This window comes from Prionailurus viverrinus, chromosome C1 (genome assembly GCF_022837055.1).
Source record: "Prionailurus viverrinus isolate Anna chromosome C1, UM_Priviv_1.0, whole genome shotgun sequence".
NCBI classification, from domain to species: Eukaryota; Metazoa; Chordata; class Mammalia; order Carnivora; family Felidae; genus Prionailurus; species Prionailurus viverrinus.
The window spans coordinates 2327119-2346592 of NC_062568.1; the positions used below are offsets into that span (position 1 = coordinate 2327119).

A 19474-nucleotide genomic window follows, 5' to 3' on the forward strand; every position below is an offset into this window, starting at 1 on the left:
CCCCAGTCTTGGCTCTAAGGAGCCAGACCCCCTGGCCAGGGTGGATTGTACAGGCCCCACCTTCAATCTGTTCTTGCTGCTAAGTCTGGTCAATAAACTGCTGTACCGTTGTCTTGGTTTCTTCAGGGGCCTCCGGAGCAGGTTGGGCTGAAGGGGTCCCTTTGTGGGGAAGCTCAGGCCCTCAGCACCGCGGGGACCCTAGAGAAGAACTTCTCGTCCCTTCCTGTCCCCCATCCCTGGCTCTTCTGTCTTTCCCACCAACCACCTGCACCTCCCTCCCCCAGAGTCCCGCCTAGGCTCCTGTCCAGCTCCAGACCAGGCTCGTGGGGGCCAGAACACCAAGCCCGCTGGTCTGTGCTCCAGCATGACACTGGGACTCACTTCCCCTCAAAGTGTAGCTATCACAGGCCAGGCCTTGGGCTCAGTGTGTCCAAGAGAGGGGAGCTATGAGACACGCTTACATGGAGGTCGGGGCCACTCTGTACAACACTGAGTCGTGCTCTCCGGTCTGGAGTGGACGCTCCAGGGATGAGAGAAAGAGAAAAGATGTCAGGGGCTGGCCTGTGACTTGGCCGTGAGGCTCTAGGCCCCGCCCATGGTGGGAGGGGGAGGAGGGAGGGCTGCCCCATCATGCACAGGATGGTGGGGTGCGGGGAGAATGTCGCATGGGGCAGCCCCACTGGGGGATCCAGGTGTCTGCAGTGAGTGGGGGACCGTGGGCCTCCTGCCTTTCCTCCTCTCGTCTGTTTCTCTCACTTTGGGACAGCCTAGAGGGGGCGCCCCTCCCTGGCTGTGCCCCGCGTGGCCTGTCCCCATCTCCCACCACAGTGGAGAATCTCTTGCCAGCCCAGCTCCTGTCATGCTCAGAGGACAGCCTCCCCATCTCGGCCTTGAGTGACATTTAAAAAGTTCCTGTTATCTGAGCCTCGGGCACACCACCCTTGGGGAATGAGAGACAGAAAACACACGTGCCACAGCTGACGGAGGCAGAGTACAAGGGCGGGCGTTGTGTGGCCCTGGGGAGGGCTCTGCGGAGAAGTGGCAGGAACTTAGAAGGACCCCATAGGAAGAGCCAAGTTCCCCCAAGGGGCAGGGACTCTTCAGGAGATGAGCAGGGCAGAGCACCCTTCGAAGGTGGAGGTGGGGTGTGCAGGGAGTAGGGGTCGGGTAGAGGAGCCGTGATTATGGACCTACCTCCAAATCCCCTCCAAGCCCCTCGCCCCCTGGCCTGGGCATGTGTATACCATATCCCTCAGCAGCTGGCACGCTACAATGTGCCTCTGGTGGCTGGCACAGCCAGCCAGTTCTCTCCTTGCCACCCGCTTGGGTGGGGCCTGGTGTCTGGGACCCTCCACACCCCGTGACCAGCCCATCCATCTGACCTGGGATCCTGGCTGGAATCGGAGTCCCCAGGCCCAGCGCTTTTGCCCCCTGTGCCCCGGTGGCTCTTTAGTTCCCCACCTCCACCCAAGATCAAGCCTTCCTGTCTCCCATCCAGCTCAGGGGAGGTCTGGGGTGGACAGAGCCTAGGGAGTGAGACCTCCCCATTCTGTCTGTGCCCTGCTGAGGGAGCCAGAGGGACTTGGGCGTGGCGGGGGCGGGGGGCGGGGCGGGGATGGTGGGCCCCCGGGGGAAGTCGAGTTTCCTGGCCTGGAGGCTGGTCCAGCGGGAAGCCTGTGGGACTTGGCTGCTGGCCGGGGGGCCTCAAACCCAGTGTGCATTCTAGCCAGGGTGCGCCCACCCTGCGGGCAGGACCGTGGGCCGCCAGGCCGTGAAGCTCCTTGCTGGGCTACCTGCGGAGACGTCGCTGCTACCTGGGGCTTCGGGGCTTCACAGCCCTTCAGGGAGAACTGAGGGAGATCATCAGGTCAGAGGGAGCTGGAGCCACGGGCACCCCAAGGACAGAGTCCTGGTGCTTGGACGGGGCCCGTGAACTCCAGACACAGCCACGAAACCCAGGGCCACGGTGTGGCCCAGCCTGGCACAAACGTGACACTGTGTGTCACCCGCTGCTTCCCAAACTGCTTTTCCAGACACACCCTAAGAGCATCCTCACTGCAGCCCACTGAGGTGCCAGGGTGACAGGGACAGGGAAACCGAGGGGAGCCACGGGCCCTGCCTAAGGTCACGCCGCACACGTTAGCTGATGGGCGCCACTCAGCCGCCGCGTCCTCTTGAGCTCTGGGCGTCCGTCCTATACTCGGTGCCAGCTGTCTGAGCGCCCTGTTAGGGAACCACGCACGTGGTGCAGACGCTGGCCACTCGTGGTCTGCCGGCCCCTGTGCCAGCGGCTCCACTGAGGAGGCCGGCAAGGTCAGCACAGCTGCCCACCCAGCCTCAGTTTCCCCGTCTTAAGTGAAGGCCGTGAGTGCAGAGAAGGCCCCTTGGGCAGCCATGGGACGGGTTGTGGTAGGGCTGGCCCCAGCCGTCCCCCGGGGGGTGAGGGCGTCCTCTGAGCACCGCTCGCTGGGATGACGGAAAGCAGTCTTCAGCCAAGCAGTTAATAGCAGGGAAAGAGCTTCCAGGCGTCCACCTCGCGCCCGCGTGCAGAGCGCCTCGTGGTTCCTGGTGCGGCTCTGGTTCTGCCATCCGTGGCGTTGAGACCTTGAGCCCAGGGGTCACTGCTGGGTGACCTTGGCAAGTGACTCACCCTCTCTGGGTCCCGGGGCCATCACCGGCAGCCCCGGGGGGGGGTGTGTGTGCCAGGGGCTGGCCTGCCTGCGATGGACTGATGTGAGCCACCCTGCCCCTCCTCTCCCCCCGAGCCGAGGCCTGCACGGCTGCTGCCCCAGCAGGCTCGGCCCGACTCTGAGACCTCAGGTCAAGGATGCCAGGAGCACCCTCCGTCTGGGGCTCCCTGGGTGCCAGCTCGGTACAGATCCGGGGAGGACTGGGAGCCAGCTGGAGAGGTGTGCCTGAGCCTCCCTGCCTACGGTCTCAGAGAGAATGGGGGGGGTCGGCAGCCCCGGGATTTCTGTGGCACCCAGGAGGGGCCACAGGGTGCCTGGTGCCACTGACCAGCCAGAAGCCCCGGGCCTTTCTAAACAGCTCAGTGGGACCAGATTCAAGTTTCTGCCATTCCTGTGGCTGCTTCTGTGCCGACTCCAGATGCCTGGTGCTCTGGGGGCCTTGGGGCCCCCGCTTGTGAAGTATCCTAGATGCGATATTTTTTAATTTATTTGTAAATGTTTATTTTGAGAGAGACAGAGACCATGAGAAAGAGAGCGAGAGACCATGAGAGAGAAAGAGAGAGCATGAGAGAGAGAGACCGTGAGAGAGAGAGCACGAGTGGGGGAGGAGCAGAGAGAGAAAGAGACAGAGAATCCCAAGCAGGCCCCATGCTGCCAGCGCACAGCCCGACGTGGGGCTTGATCCCACAAACTGCCAGACCGTGTCCTGAGCTGACACCGAGAGTCGGACACAACCGACTGAGCCACCTCGGCGCTGCTGGATGCAATATTTAAAAAAAAATTGTAGGGGCACCTGGGTGGCGCAGTCGGTTAAGCGTCCGACTTCAGCCAGGTCACGATCTCGCGGTCCGTGAGTTCGAGCCCCGCGTCGGGCTCTGGGCTGATGGCTCAGAGCCTGGAGCCTGTTTCCGATTCTGTGTCTCCCTCTCTCTCTGCCCCTCCCCCGTTCATGCTCTGTCTCTCTCTGTCCCAAAAATAAATAAACGTTGAAAAAAAAAATTAAAAAAAATTGTAATGTTTTATTTATTTTTGGGAGACAGAGTGCAAGCTGGGGAGGGGCACAGAGAGGGAGACACAGAATCCGAAGCAGCCTCCGGGCTCCGAGCTGTCAGCACAGAGCCCGACGCAGGGGCCGAACTCACGAACCGCGAGATCATGACCTGAGCCGAAGTCGGGCGCCCAACCGACTGAGCCACTCCGACGCCCCTAGATGCAATATTTTTAAATGGCTTGAGCTCCTATGCCAAAAATGTTTGGAAAGCCCAGGGTCTTCCATATGCAAATAGCTCTGGGGATATGTTCTCAGGGGGATTAGGCCTCTCCTCATGCCTCCTTTCCCACCCCGACGCCCCCTATGCCGGGCTGCCCCCTATCCCTTCCTTCCCCAGGGACCTCCCACATGGAACTGGGTAGAGTCACAGACTTTACTGAAGGTTTGGGGGGAGGGCAGAGGGTCCCTCTCTGTGCCTCCTCTCTTTTCTCCCCTTCTGGATGTCTCCGCCCTCCCTCCAAGTGACCTGAGAAACCTACTTCCTCTTGATTGATTAAAAAGAGCATTTTCCCCTTCCCTCTGCTGGCTCCAGGCTGGCCTAGAGGCCCAGCACAGTCTGTAGCCCTGTGACTGTCCCCTCCGGCCACCCAGCAGCAGGACAGGGTGGTGGGGGGAGGGCAGGGCGCACCAGTCCCACTGACCTACCCCCGCCTCCATCCCGCAGTTTCTGCGCGAGCCTGGACGACCCGAATTTGGACGGCACATCACTGAGCCAAGTCTGTCCGGATCTGAGCAGAGCGTCTCCTGTGCAGCCTTCACCCGGTCACTGGCGTCGCCCGCAAAGCTGCCAGGGATGGGGACCGCCAGATCCCAAGCCCCCTTCCCTTTGGGGAAAACTAGCTGGGCACTGGCCTGGCCTTTCCTGCAGAGTCCTTCTAATGAACTGGACTCCACCCCACCCCCCCCCCGCCCGTGTCCTGGCAGGGTCCCTGTTCTGGGACTGCTCTGGCCACAGGGCTCCCCTCTTGCCCTCCCTGTCACCCCACGCCGGGCTGGAGGTGCCCAGAGGGCCGCCTGGGCACACGGCTCAGCCCCCAGGCCCCAGGCCCTTGGAGCAGCCCGGCATGAGCTCATCAGGTCGGACGGAGGGGAGTGAGGCGGTGCCCGTTCTCCCACCTCAGCGGCCGCCCGCCTGGGAGCCTCTGGCGGTGGCTCAGGCTGATTCATTGGGCGGCAGGCAGCTCAAGTCCCGGAGCCACTGTCACATGGTGCCGTTAAGCCGCATCTCTCCTTGTCTGTAGTTTGCATAAATAATAAAAAAAATCCCTCCCACCTTCCTGCGGGACCGAAACGTCGCCGGGGCTGCTGACGGGGATCTGCATGGGGAGGTCTGAACGTGGCCACTTCTCTCTCACCCGAGGAGCCCAGGGCAGGGAGGGAGGGGCGTGCCGGACGGAACTTGCAACGCTGGTGAGCGAAGAAAGGGCAAGGTCAGGGTGCCCGGGGCCTGGATGCCTCCCGGCGGAGGGTGGACGGTGGGCGGCCTCACCCTTTGGGAGCCGGGAGGAGGGCGGCCGTCTCCTCCCGGAGGGGCAGCGGAGGAGACACAGTTGGTCCCTAGGCACTGTGCCCAGCACGTTGGCACAGACCGGGCTCCCCCAGCGACAAGGTTACACCAAGGGGAGCTTCGGCTGCCTGTCGTCAGTGCTCTGGCCCGGCGTGTGTGCTGGTAGCAAATGCCGAAGTTCTGTTCAGCCGGAGTAAGCAGGCCCTGGGGCCACTTTAGATCCGAGGGTGCAATTTAAAATCCTGCACAGCTTCCTGGAGGCCTCCGGAGGCCCCGCCGGGAGGCAGGAATCGGGGGTGTCAGCCTCACAGGGCAACAGCCTGTCATGTAGATGCTGACCAGGTGGGGAGACCTGCTTCTGGAATGGGGGGCGGTGGGGGCTGGCTAACCGCATCAGATGGTAATGTCAGCCTCAAGGGCAGGACGAGGGCGCATCTGGCATCCCGTCTGAGGCCTCCCGAGAGACAGCATGCCTGTTTTTCCCCATCGTGACACATCCCGTATCAGCCCCCTGAGCTGGGTTGGGCCAGGCGCAGGGACAGGGGCTCAAGGGGACTCCATGAGCTGGGGGCCCTGGGTCTAGAGGAGACTGGACCTGTGGTGCCCTCCAGACCCTGTCTGAGCCCCGGAAATGCTGACACACCCACGGCAAAGGGAGCTGTTTAGCCTGAGTCCTATCCGGGGTCCCAGCCTGCCTGGCCCCCCATCTGGATCTCAGGGCATCAGGTTAAAGGGACACTGAGTCCTCCTGAGTGTCTACGGTATGTTGGGCCTTAATATGCTTTATCTCCTTTGGGGACTTGCCATGACCCTGGGCAGGGGGCACCCTAAACGGGAGTCTGGATGTTCATATTTAATATCCAGCTCCGTGCTGGCACCTTTCCCCCGTCAGCGGGGCGAACACCCCCGACATGGAAGAGAACGAGGGTGCCCAGTGAGGGACACCCTCTCCCCGTTTGCTCACTTCCAGTGGATGGTGATGTGTGAGAGTTTAGTGTGTCTGCCCAAGTGGATTTAGGGATAATATGATCTAGTTTTAAACAAACGAATCTCCCACAACAACCAAGTAGCTTCCGAAAGAGCCCTGTAAAGACACAGCCAGTAACACCAATAATCCACACGAGGTAAGGGACCGCAGACGCGACCGTCCTCTCTCCTGATAGGTGCTCATCTTCACCCACGGTGCACACCTGATGGGAAATCAGCCCCAAATATAAAAACTAAACAAAACCAAACTGTTTGAAACAACTCTGCCCCCGTCGTTACTGGTGAAGCTTTGCCCCAAGCGACTGGCGCCCTGAGACACGACTCAATAGAGCACGAAATCCTTATGGACAAGCAAGGTATCTAACAACTAAGCTTTCAGAACGCGGAGACAAACCTCCGCAATGCTTTTCCCAGCGACGTTTAAAGTTATGTGCTTTTCAACTCAGTACTTTTTTGATATTTCCCTAAGCAATGATAAATATTTGGAAAGCTCTTTTAAAGTTTCTTGCATAATAGCACGAGACAAAAAACACCTACCACCAGGCAAACACTTATTTTTTTTCTGCCGCAGTAAAAATGGCAGAAACAATGAACAGAAAATGATCTGTCGACAAACCGAAAGGCATTTCTTTGTCAGCAAATACTGTCGGAAGATGTAGAGAAAACACTACCACAGATTGGAAGGAGGTGTTAGCGCAAATTACCCAGTGTGGGAGGTTTACCGTGTGGTTTTTTATACATCTCAGCTTAAGGTATTTGCTTGGGTTCTGTTTCAATAATGAAATACACAAACCACTTTGTGTGTGTGTGTGTGTGTGTGTGTGTGTGTGAGAGAGAGAGAGAGAGAGAGAGTCAGGAAAGGAAAGACAGAGTAGAGAAGATATATGAATGCCTTGTTTCATAAGAACAATTGCACACAGGGAAAACTGTCAGGCACCCGCTGATGGAACAGCTACTGAGAAGGGATTTTTTAAAAAGGATTCTGGATGAGGAAAAAGTGTAGAGGGAGCTGTACCTACAACACTCACTGGCCTACCTTGTCAAACCACTGCAGGAAAGAACTAGAAGCCCAAGGGCACAGGAGCCCTCCGTGGTGTTAACTTTAAAAAAATCAAGATTTTCGGGGCACCTGGGTGGCTCAGTCAGTTAAGCCTCTGACTTCAGCTCAGGTCATGATCTCACGGTCCATAGGTTCGAGCCCCTCGTCGGGCTCTATGCTGACAGCTCAGAGCCCGGAGCCTGCTTCTGATTCTGTGTCCCCCTCCCTCACTCATGCTCTGTCTCTCTCTCTCTCTCTCTCTCTCTCTCAAAAATAAATAAATATTTTTAAAAAGTTAAACAAAAACCAAGGTTGTTCTAGTAAAGCAGAATCTTTATGATACTTGGTAATAAAATCGGGTGTGACCAGGAAAGTTTCCAGGCCACACAAACAATGGGAAAGGGCTGTTGTGAATTCCCCCTCTCTTTCCTCCTCCCTTTCCCTCCTTCTTAAAGACTGGGGTGCTGACATTTCTTGAGGAGACGAGAGCTATCCGTTTTAGGCACCCAGTAAATTATTGAAAAAACAGATTCACCTTCCCTGGTGAACATCCTCCAGGGAAAGACGTTAAAACAAATGTTTGAAAATGTTTCCATGCACACGTGATTTTGTGGCTAACAATGTGTTTGACCCACAAAACCTACACATTAAAAAAAAAAAAAGAACTTGGAAGTTGTCTGTTTTTAAAAAATTTAAATGTAATTTACCCACCGTAAAATTCATTCTTTTCAAGTGTGTGATTCAGTGGTTTCTAGAATACCCAAAATGGTGCAACAATTACCACTCAATCCAGAATAACCTGTTTTTTAAACCCGTAGAGTTTTAAATTTTTTAATCTTATTTATTTTTTTAAGTCAACTCTACCCCTAACATGGGGTTTGAACTCTTGACCCCGAAATCAAGAGTCACACATTCTACTGACCGAGCCAGCCAGGTGCCTCTAAACCTGCAGAGTTTTAAAATGTAGAGTTTCCTTGGGTTTGGAACCCATTTATGAAGTATAAACACGCAGCACCTCTCCATTGGCTTGTAAAACCAACTAATTGATAACAGGGAAGACAGAAATAGAGCAGCTGGATTTTTATTAAGTCTTTGCCCAATTGGTGGATGGAGTTTAAAGATGAACATGATTGGGGCGCCTGGGTGGCTCAGTCGGTCGAGCGTCCGACATCGGCTCAGGTCATGATCTCGTGGTTCGTGGGTTCGAGCCCCGCGTCGGGCTCTGTGCTGACAGCTCGGAGCCTGGAGCCTGCTTCGGATTCTGTGTCTCCCTCTCTCTCTGTTCCTCCCCTGCTCGAGCTCTGTCTCTCTCTCTCTCTCTCTCTCTCTCTCTCAAAAACAAATAAAGATTAAAAAAAAAAACAACCATGAATATGATGGTTTAGGAAGCCTAGCTAATGATGCCCTTTTCCCATTCAGCTCCCATATTTTTGTGACAGCCACTAAAATCCAAAATTGAAATAAACTGCCCTGAGGGCCATGCCTTCAAACTGATGTTTTACAGTGTGAGATCAAGATTTTAGTAAATAAGAATTATAACAATTCAGTGTGATGACAGACGGTAGCTAGACTTACTGTGGTGACCATTTCTTATTGTACATCTATATCTAATCACTGCGTTGTATACCTGAAATGAATACAATTTTGTATGTCAGTTACTCTTCGATTAAGTTGTTTTCATGTTTATTTATTTTTTAGAGAGAGAGCGAGGGAGCAAGAGAGTGCACATGTGTACGCAAGCAAGGGAAGGGCAGAGAGAAAGGGAGAGAGAATCCCCAGCAGGCTCTGCACTGTCAGCACAGAGCCTGGTGGGGGCCTCGAACTCATGAACCGCAAGATCATGACCTGAGCCGAAATCAAGAGTCAAACGTTCAACTGACTGAGCCACCCAGGAGCCCCAAATAAGATTCTTATCCCTGAAATAATCAGAGTGTCATTTTCCAAGAGTCAGGTCACATTATGCCCCTGCTAAAAGCCTTCCAATTTACATACCACACCTTGGATAAAGTTCAAACTCCCCACCTACCTGCTCCCATCTCTTATCCCTCAGGTTTTACCCCCTACCCCACTCACCCCAACTCTGGTCCAGCTAGTGCTGGAATAGCACTTGCTGATTGCTGCCTCAGGGCCCTTGCACGGCTGTTCCTTCTGCATTGCTCAAGCCCTCACTTCCTTGTCTTGGCTCCACTGTCTGCTCCTCAGGCAGCCAGCCCCTCCCTGACCTACTGATCTGGATTATCCACCACGTCCCCTCACTCACAGACATACTAATGATTTTTCTCTCTAGAACACATCACTACCAGCATTATACTGTATTATAACGGTTTATTTGATTATTGCTTTGTCTCTGTCAGTAGACTAGAGGCCCCCGGGCGGGGGAAATGGGATCTCATCTCTTCACAGATCTAGGCCCATCACCCAGATGGCCTCCTGGAGGGGGCAAGGGTTGCTCTGGGGCCGCCTGCCTCAACCGATCCTTGGGTCTCCCAGTCTGGGATGGTCACTGAGGGGGTGAACATCAGTACCTAAGTGACTTGGGACAAGTCTCTCCATTCTGTGTCACCATCTCCTCTCTGTGTAGCAGGACCGCTGGGCTCCCTAGGAGGTGCCCCTGGAGGACTGACTGTACCGCCTCCTGGCCCCAGCAGCCTCCTCAGCCAGCAAGGTGCCTGCAGGCCCAGGTGCGGGGTGACAGGAAACCACCCTTTTCCGGGAGCCCCGACGTGCCTGAATCCTTGGTGCTGTGAAGACCGAAGTGAAGAAGCAGGCGTGGCGAGGGGTCTGGGCAAAGTTGTGGCCTGCGGGGGGAGGGGGGGGGTGGGGGCCGCCTCTAGGATGGTGCCCCCCTGGTCCTCACGCAGGGCTATCTGCCGGGCAGCACCTGGCCTTCAGAGCCCCGTCCTTACCCTGACACGGAGGTCGAGGCGGAGTTGCGAACAGCCCAGGGGCACCGTGGGTGCCCAGGAAGGCCGCGACCCCGGGCTCCGGGGCGCCCCATCGAGGCGCCCCGGGGCCGAGAGGAGTTTATTGCCGGCAGGCGAAGGTCTGGGGGGAGGGGCCCGCGGCGGGGGCTCCGGGGGGGCCGGGGCCTGGGGCCGGGGGCCCGGGGCGGGGTGCGGCGGCGCCCGGGGGCGGGTGGGGCGGGTCACGGTCAGGGCGCGGCGCCCGCCAGCACCAGCAACAGCGCCCCGGCCAGCAGGGGCAGCGACGGCGGGCCGGCGGCCGGGCCCGGGGGCGCGGCGTCGTTGGGGCCGGCAGAGGGCGGCAGGCCGCAGTCGGTGTAGGGCTCCAGGCAGGCGGCGAAGGCCATGACGTGCGCCACGAAGCTCTGCTCCTGCACGCCGTGCACCAGGTGCGCCTGCGGGCCGCGCGCGAACACCGCCACGTCCTCGCCGCCGTGGGTCTCGGACTGCAGGGGCACCGCGGCCTGCTGCTGGTACGAGGGGTCCCCTGGGCGGAGGGCGGGGGGGGGGGCGGTGGGTCAGGGCCCGCCGGGCGGCCGGCGGCTCCCTCCCTCGAGTTCCCCCCAGACCGCCCGCCGCTGCACTCACCGCTCTGGCTGTCGCTGACGTTGGGCCGGGGGCCGTCCTTGAGCGCGAAGCCGCCGGGCCCGTTGCCGTAGAGGATGGAGGTGTAGGTCTTGTTGTCGTGGGCTTTGCGGGGGGCTAGGCCTGCAGGGAGGAGGGACCCGGTGATCGGCCTGACCGCAGCCAGGGGGCCTCCGCGGGCTACACCTAGCAAACCGAGGCACTTCGGGCCTCGCCGGCTTCATCCTCACAAGAACCCTCCAAGGCGGTTGCTGTGTTGCCCCGTTTGACAGATGAGGAAAGGGAGAGTCGGAGCAATTTCTGCCACATAACTGAGGAAACCCTGCCACCCTCCTGGGCCTACCGAAAATGGAGCTGCCTCGAAGCGTGTAGCCACCAAAAGAGAAGACGTGGGAGTGGTCAGCGGTGACAAGGGTCAGAGTGTCCTTCTCGCTCGTGAGCTGGCTGGCCTTGTCGATGGCAGAATCGAACATCACGGCCTCCGTCAGTGCCAGATAAGCCCTGCCGTCGTGATGACCGTGGTCGATGCGGCCTCCTGCGGGCAGGGCGCGTGGAAGGTGGACGATGCCCGGCCCGCCCTGGCCATTCCCACTTCCGTGCTCCGCAAGGGGCTGCCTGCCACGCACCCTCCACAAACAGGTAGAAGCCCCGGGGGTTCCTCCTCAGCAGGTGCAGGGCCGCCTCCGTCATCTCCATCAGGGATGGGTCCCGGGTGTGGTTTCGGTGGACCTCGTATTTCGTGTCTCCTGGCTCAAAGAGGCCTGTGGGGAAGGGGGCCGGTGGGGCCGGTGGTGACGGGTAGGCCGGGGAGTGGGTGTGAACATCTGGGCGTACGCTTGGCCCTCTGAGGACCCGGGAGGCCAGGGCGGGAACGTGGGGGTGGCTGGGGTCATTACCCATGAGGTGTGTTACGGAGGGGTCCTGGGAAGCCTGAAGGAGCGCCTGGCGGTTCCACACGTACCGGGCACCCTGGGGGGGGGGCGGGGAGGGTGCAGAGCCAGGCCTCAGTCCACAGCCCTCGGATCCGTGTCCCTCTCGTGCCCCGTGCACCTCTGAGCCCCCATCACCTGGTGCCTGGCCTGCCACTCCTGCACCAGGTTGCGCCCATCCAACCTGATTCCGTTCTGTGTGGCGTCACTCGGATACTCAGGGTCTGGGGTCCCCTTGGGAAACATGTACTTTCGGCCTCCGCCCAGGATCACCTGTAGCCAAAGGATTAGGCAGGTGGGCGTGGGGCCCAGCTGGCCCCTCGCTCTCTCCTCAGAGAGCCCCACGCTCCCCTTTCAGGTCTGTGGGTGTGGCCTGTCCCCGGCGGTCCCTCCTCCGCCACCTCGGGCCCCACCCCAAGCTCCGGGAGACCCTGCCAGGCCCCAGAGCTGAGGTCCTCAGTTGCCTGGGACTGTGGCCGGTGGAGACACGCCCCCCCCCCCCCCCCCCGTCCCCCTGCTGGCCCTTCGCGGCTCACATCAATGTCCACGTTGGAGATGAGCTGCCGGGCGATGTCCTGGCACCCCTCCTTCCGGGCCTTGGCGGGCATGTCCGCGTCTGAGTACCAGTTGCGGTTGACCACGTGCGCGTAGGTGCCGGCTGGCGAGGCGTGCTGCACTCTTGTGGTGGTCACCACCCCCACGGACTTCCCTGAGGGTGGCCGAGCTCAGGGTGAGCCCCCGAGGTCTCTGATCCTGCCCCTGCCCGCTAAGCCGGCCCCAAGCCCACCTGCTTTCTTGGCCCGGTACATCACGGAGACGACCTCGTTGCCCTGTGTTGTGTTGCACCGGTCAAAGCGGGCAGCTGCACTCAGTCCAATGGTCTGGTAGTTGGCCTTGACCCCGCACAGGTAGGCTGTGGCTGTGCCTGCGCTATCTGGCACCTGTCTGTCCACGTTGTATGTCTGGGGACAGAGACACCCTCAGCTCCCCTCTGGCTCCATCAGATACCCGAGATCCTGACCCAAGCCCAGGGGCCCACCCTCACCACCCTGGTCCCCAAACTCCGGCCCCAAGCCTCCTGGGCCTTCCCTCCTGTCGCACTCCTGGGCACCCGCCCCCCTTCTGGTGGGGAGCACCCCGAGGCCACCCAGCCCTTACCTTGGACAGAGCCACATACGGAAAGTGGTCCATGGCCAGGGGCGTCTCGGGTCCCAGTTTGTTATTAATTTGCCCCTTTAGGATCCGAGTGGCTGTCACCGTGGGCACCCCCATCCCTGAAGGAGCACATCTTGTCAGGCCCGAGTCCCCAGGGCTGGTCTGTGTCCACTGGCAGCCTTGGGGACGAGGGTTGTGGGAGCCACAGGGGGTGGACAGGCCTTGACACTCACCGTCCCCCAAGAAGAGAATGAGGTTCTTAGCAGCCGTCTGGATGGGCTTCAGCTTCTTAGCGGCATCCAGGGCTTGGGCTGCCTGGCGGTTCCAGAAGGCTGGGTCCTCCTCCTCAACTGGCCAAGGGGAGAGTGGAAGCCAGGTCAGTCTTGGGGGAGTGTCCTATACATGGGGGGCAGCCGGGAGGTGCCTCATTACCTGGGATGGTGCCAAGGGACAGCTGTGGCCTCAGGCCCAGCAGCAGAAGCAGCACCCAGGCTCCCTGCATGCCTGTGGGATGGTGGGAGGGCTGCGAGGCCAGGACTCCGGGGAGGCTGGGACCCTGGGGGAGCCAGAACGTGGGTACCAGCCGCAGTACAAGCCGCCCGGGCTTAAGTCAGGGGAGAACTTTGTTCCTGGTTGTAAAAGGCTCCATGTCCCTCCCATTGTCCCAGGTGGCCACGCTGACCCCGCCCCCGCCCTGTGACTTTAAGTCACGCTGGTAGAAGGCAAGTGGCAGGGCGTGGCTGGGCAAGCCTCAAGGCCGGGGTCCTGGAAAAGGCAGGTCTGTCCAGCACGGGATGGTCCCAGCAGTCTCCCTAGGGTGGGTGGGGTTGAGGGGGCGCATCTCCTTTGGGTGAAAGGCACCCCGACAGGGGCCACTCCCGGCCCTTGGCTCATACAGACTTGTGGGAGCACTGTTGCTCCTTCGTTCACCTCACTTGTTCAGTGTTTTCTGAGAGCCAGCTTTGGACAGGCTCGGTTCTGGGTGCTAAGGGAGGTGGGGTGTGAGGCGCACAGGCTGGGCCAGGGGCCTGGGTTTGGCCTCCTGAGGCTGTGAGGCCCCGAGACACGGGAAAGGAGGCACGCGGGGGTGGCCTGGCTTCTGACCAGGACTGGTGTGGGCAGGTGGGGAGGGTGCTGGGCTCAGAGGGTGCCCAGGAGACTGGACCCAGAGTCCCTTGTGCTGTGGAAAAGGGTGGGGCTAGTGGTGACGGAGTGGAACCTCATTTCTGTGTCCAATTACGGGCCAGCCTTGTGGGGCTCTCGCGTGTGCGTGCATGTGTGGGGGGCAGGCAGGGGTGGGAACCCAGTGTACGTGAGGCTGACCTCTGCTCCCTTGGACAGGCAGAGAGGGCCCAGGGGTGAGTTTCTTCTCTCCATGGGCAACGAATACCCACAGGTATGGCATCTGATAAGGAACAAAGAGGTTTCCGTGACCAGACAGGTTCAAAAGCATTCCTCCAATCCAGCGACCGCACGTCTGGGTGTATATGCAAAAGATTTGAAAGCAAGGTCTGGAAGAGAGATTTGCACCCCCATGTTCATAGCTGCCTTGTTCACAGTAGCGAAAAGGTGGAAGCAATTCAAGTGTCTATCATGAGATGAACGTATAAACAAGACGTTGTCCGTCCACGTAAGGGGATATTATTCAGCCTTAAAAAGGAAGGGAATCCTGTCACACGCTGCAACATGGATGAGCCCTCAGGGTATGATGCTAAGTGAAATAGGCCAGTCACTGAAGGGCAAACGCTGTGTGATTCTACTTAGACGAGGCATCTCAAGTCGTCAAATGCATAGAACTGGTTGCCAGGGCCCAGGAGGAGGAGGCCGGGGGAGGAGGTGTTTAGTGGGAACAGAGTTTCAGTTTTGAAGATGAAAACCTGCCGGAGAGCTGCTGTCCGACAGCCACAGCCCGCATTCACTCTACTGAGCCAGGCACTTACAAGTGGTTACGATGGTAAATTTTGTGCTGTGCTTTTCCCCACCATTAAAAAAAAAATTGGGGGGCACCTGGGTGGCTCAGTCAGTCGAGCAGGACAGACTTCGGCTCAGGTCACGATCGTTGAGTTTGAGCCCCGCATCTGGCTCGACGCTGTCCGCTCAGAGCCCGCTGTGGATCCTCTGTCCCCCTTTCTCTCTGCCCCTCCCTCGCTTGTGTGAGCTCTCTCTCTCTCAAAAATAAACATTTTTTTTTTTTTCGAAGAAGAAAAACCTTCCTCCCAACTCTGCCCACCCCAGTGGACCACGGTAGCTCCGTTTTGCGCTCTGGCCTCCTCACCACCTGAGCCACGTGGTTGGTCCCCAAAACCAGGGACCAAGCATCTGGCCAAGATCCTGGCCGCCAGCATCTCCCTGCCCAGCCCCCACCTCTCAAGCAGAGCTTTCCTGGGGCCGCCTCCACACTGACCTGGCTGTCCTCTACATCTGAGGAGAGCTAGCGCCTTGGGAGGCATCCTTCCTGGCCTCTGAAGTGTCCCCGTAGCTCCTCTGTCCCCTGCATCATCTTGCTGTGCTAGGGAAATTCTTGGCTAAAGGTCAGGGGAGACTAACCCCTGGGCAGGTCCTTAATTAATTAATTGGTTCTTTTTACCAGGCTGTAGGTGAAAGGTTTATTATTCCAAGATTAGTCTTCCAGTGAATTCCCCATCCCCGTTATCAATTGGAATTTTTGACATAACTGTAGATTCGCCTGCAGTTGTAAGAAATAATACAGAGAATCCTTGGATGCCGCCCAATTTCCCCCAGTGGCACAAAGTCACAGATTCTCAGATATCTATTCGGAGTTCCCCTGTTTTGCATGAACTCCTTCGTGTGGGCATGTAGGTTCCATACCATCTTGTCCCATGCGTGGGTTCACGTAAACACCACTACAGTTAAGATACCGAACAGCTCCAACCCCGGAGATTGGAACAGATCCCTTTATAACCACCTTACCTCCCTCCCACACCCCTGCTCAGTCCCTGACCCCTCTCCTGCGTTTCTAAAATTTTGTCATCTCAAATTGTTAGGGAAGAATCTGTTATAAGACGGCCGACAGGACTGACAGGGGAATTTCTGTCCCTGCCCGAAGACTCCCCTTCCTGGTTCTTCTTCCTGCCAAATTACTACTAATGCTGAATGCAGAAATAACAGACTCTAAATTGTCCCCCACGCTTACGCTCAGGACTCAGACCTCTGGAGAGTGATCTCCTCTGAGCCTGCTGGTGTGAAATAAACCTCCTGCCTTCCAAGATCTCCGGGTGCTGTTTGGTTCTTCCGCCAGGTGATCCAGACCAGGTTCCGTGACAAAATAAGTTACATAAACGGAATCAGATAGTCTTTTGGGGTTGGCTTCCCCCCACCCCCCTCAGGACAGTTCCCTAGAGACTCATCCAAGCATATCAATCGTTGACTCCTTTGTGTCACTGAGTGTATTCTGTAGGATGGGTTGACCACAGTGTTTAGATGTGTGAACATCTAAGGACAGACATCTGGGCTGACTCCAGTTTGAGCTATTATATGTAAAGCTGCTATGAATATTCATTCAGGTTTTGGGGGAACATACGTTTTCATTTCTCTGTAATAAATTCCCAGGACCGTGACCATAAGCCCTTCCTAGGATGACATTAGGTAATCATCATTTGTGATCAGCTCTTGTTTCTTTCTTTCTTTTTTTTTTTAAACGTTATTTATTATTGAGAGAAAGAGAGAGAGCATGAGCAGGGGCGGGGCAGAGAGAGAGGGAGACACAGAATCGGAAACAGGCTCCAGGCTCTAAGCTGCCAGCGCAGAGCCTGACGCGGGGCTCGAACTCACAGACCATGAGATCATGACCTGAGACGAAGTCGGACGCTCAGCCAACTGAGTCACCCAGGCGCCTCAGCTTTTGTTTCTTGTGAACTTTGTCACGTGCCTGAGCGGGACTGGAGACGAAACATACACATGTCACGGGCAGTAAACAAAAGTATGTCCACATTCGAAGCCTGCAGCTATGACCCGGCTGTGCGGGGCCACCAGGGAGGCCACGCGGGAAGGCACCTTTGGGCCTGAATCACCTGTGATGACATCTGGTTATAGTCCTTCCTCTGCGGCCCAGGATGACAAATCAGCAGGCAGCAAGCTCTTCCTGGTCTTTCTGGGTGTGGAGCAGGACATAATGCCTCTTGGGGCGCCTGGGCGGCTCAGTCGGTTAAACGTCTGACTCCTGACTTCAGCTCAGGTCGTGATCTCGTGATTTGTGAGATCGAGCCCCGTGTCGGGCTCTGTGCTGTCAGCACACAGCCTGCTTGGCATTCTCTCTCCTTCTCTCTTTCTGCCCCTCACACACTAGTGCCCTCCCCCCCACCCCCCAAAAAAACCTAAATAAATAAACATTAAAAAAAGAGAGCGATAACGCCTCTTGGGTAATTGTTAGCTCAGGCCAGGAGTTGCCTCGCTTTGTGCAGCCGGCAGTCTGGTTGTCCTGGTGTGTCTGCTCCCTGGGAAGGAAGGGCCTGCCCTGAAGGGCCCCATCTGGAGCCCTGGCACCCTCCACCGTTACCCTCATCTACCACCGGTGGCTGTTCAGGGTGTTTCCTGGCCCCCAGCACAGGGCGCGGGTAGGCACCCAGGGTGATGCTGAGCCTGCCTACCCTGTAGCAGCTGCCGCTGCCCCACGGAGGAATGGCTCCTTCCTGCCTCCTGCCCTCCTGATCTCACTGCGACACCACCCCTAGGAGATGTAGTGACGGCCCTGCCACTCAGGGGGAGCATGGCAGGAGCTGGGAATGACTGTTGATCACCAAAAGACAACACCCCTCAGCATGATGGGGAACATTTTGGGGGAAACCGAGGCATCTCTTTCTAGGGGCAGTGTCTCCCATTTGAACCTCCCACCAGCCCTGTGGAAACAGTAGGAGTGTCCCCATTCAGGCGGGGATGCTGGAAGCGAACACAAGTTGTATTTTGCCCTCACTGCACGGGCAGACCTCCTGGGATCAGGGGGTACCAAGCCTCCTGAAGCCACCTGGGAGTCTGGCAGGCAGGAGGGAGGGCACCGGGTGAGGGCAGAGATGTTAGCCCCTCCCAGCCACAGTGGCACTGCACCTCTGATGACGTGTCTCCCTCTCTGGCCAGGCCTGCCTGTGCAGTTCCAGGGCTAGGAGAGGAGGCTGGCCCGCCTGCCTCTCCTCCTGGCCTGAGCAGGGGGCCATCAAGAAAGTCACGGGGACCATGCTGCTCATGGAGCAATTAGCTGCATCGTGGCCTGGGGAGCTGGAAAGAGCACTCAGCTGAGAGCAGCGGCCACGGCCAGGGTCACGGGCTCAATGAGAGAGTTCTTAGGGGGTCACGTGAAAAGCACTGGCAGCAGGGGAGGGAGAAGCCCCTTGCCTTTCTGTGGTTTGGGTGTCTCTGGTCCCTGTTCCAGGTTCAAGAGACTTAGGCTCTGCCCTTCCCCAGGAGCAGATGGGCACTGACTGGAGAATGGCCCCAGCAGGGGCCGCTTTGGGGCCTGGGGGCCTTTGGAAGGAACCAGAGACAGCACAGACCTTGGGGGCATCCCCGGGACCGTGGAGGGGAAAAGTTTGCCGAGATATGTTCTGGGGCTCAGCGAAACTGAGTGCATCTAAGGCTGAGCTAAGTGCATGCTGGGGTACACGTGGGAACCCCAGGGATTACACCATACCAAGTCACTTGCCCTCACGCTGGGAACTGTGACCCGCACAAGGTCAGCATCAGCTTGGTGTCAGGGGTCAGAGAGAGGTTGCAAAGCCCAAAGGAAGGCCCCAGAAGACAACTGTTAATAGAGGGAGCCCATTATACCAGCCTTGGAAACTGAGGCTCAGGAGGTGAAGCCCTCAGATGCTCATGGGGCCATTGCAGCTGTCCTCGCCACACTGGCTCAAGGTCTCAGTGAGGGTCCTGGAGGCAAAAACCAGAAGCTGGGCAGCTACTAGTTGTTTAAAGGAGACCATTCTATTCAGTAAATCTCTTGAGCACTGACCACATGAAGTCATCCTGGAGACCTAGAGGAGTCAAATCAGACCCAATCAGCGAGGGGCTTCCTGTCCAGAGGTGGCGGGGCGGGGGGGTGGTATGTAAACTGAGCTATAGTCCTGGACGCTGTCCCAGGGGAAGAACTGAGGTTCCCCTGGCCAGCGTCAGACCACCCTGGAGAGGAGCGGGAAGTAATGCTGGGGGATCCGGGCAGGAGAGAAGCCTGGATACAATCCCCACTGACAGACTGGAGGATTGGTGCCCGGCTGGGCTTCAGGAAGGCGGAGGAGGGCGTGAAGAGGAGGGGCGGCTGGGCTGAGGTCAGCCTCCAGGGTGCTGCTGGAGGGGGTGGGGGAAGCACAGGCAGAGGCAGGTGGAGGAGTTACTGGCACAGGAAAGCTGGTGATCACGGTGGAGGAGGGACTCTGGGACCTGGTGTGGCTTTCTGCACTTTGGCCCGAGGGATCCGCCCTCTCCTCCGTGCCCGCCCTCCTTGCTGGCTCCCTCGGGCAAAGCCCCTCGAAACAGCCCCTCCCCAAATCCCTCTTCTGCAGTGGCCATTTTTCTGCCAGCCTCGCCGAGCTCCCTTTCCTCCTCCTGCTGGACAGCCTCTTCA

General features: G+C 58.1%; 1 protein-coding gene across 2 annotated transcripts; it reads right to left on the bottom strand.

Annotated features, from left to right (window-relative positions):
* Positions 1–10418: 10418 nt before the first annotated feature.
* On the bottom strand, positions 10419–16823 carry ALPI (alkaline phosphatase, intestinal). Of its 2 annotated transcripts, XM_047871034.1 has the most exons (13): positions 16819–16823; positions 14230–14234; positions 13339–13510; positions 13140–13256; positions 12910–13025; positions 12539–12713; positions 12288–12460; positions 11890–12024; positions 11719–11791; positions 11449–11583; positions 11166–11357; positions 10826–10945; positions 10419–10724 (listed from the first exon to the last, which is right to left on the bottom strand). In XM_047871034.1, the coding sequence occupies exons 3-13, from the start codon at positions 13406–13408 to the stop codon at positions 10426–10428; spliced, it is 1605 nt and encodes a 534-aa protein (XP_047726990.1). In that variant the 5' UTR covers positions 13409–13510; positions 14230–14234; positions 16819–16823; the 3' UTR covers positions 10419–10425. The 2 variants fall into 2 exon arrangements, with proteins under 2 accessions (XP_047726990.1, XP_047726989.1); XM_047871033.1 differs by lacking the exons at positions 14230–14234; positions 16819–16823 and having other exon boundaries at positions 13339–13557.
* Between the last annotated feature and the right edge of the window lie 2651 nt (positions 16824–19474).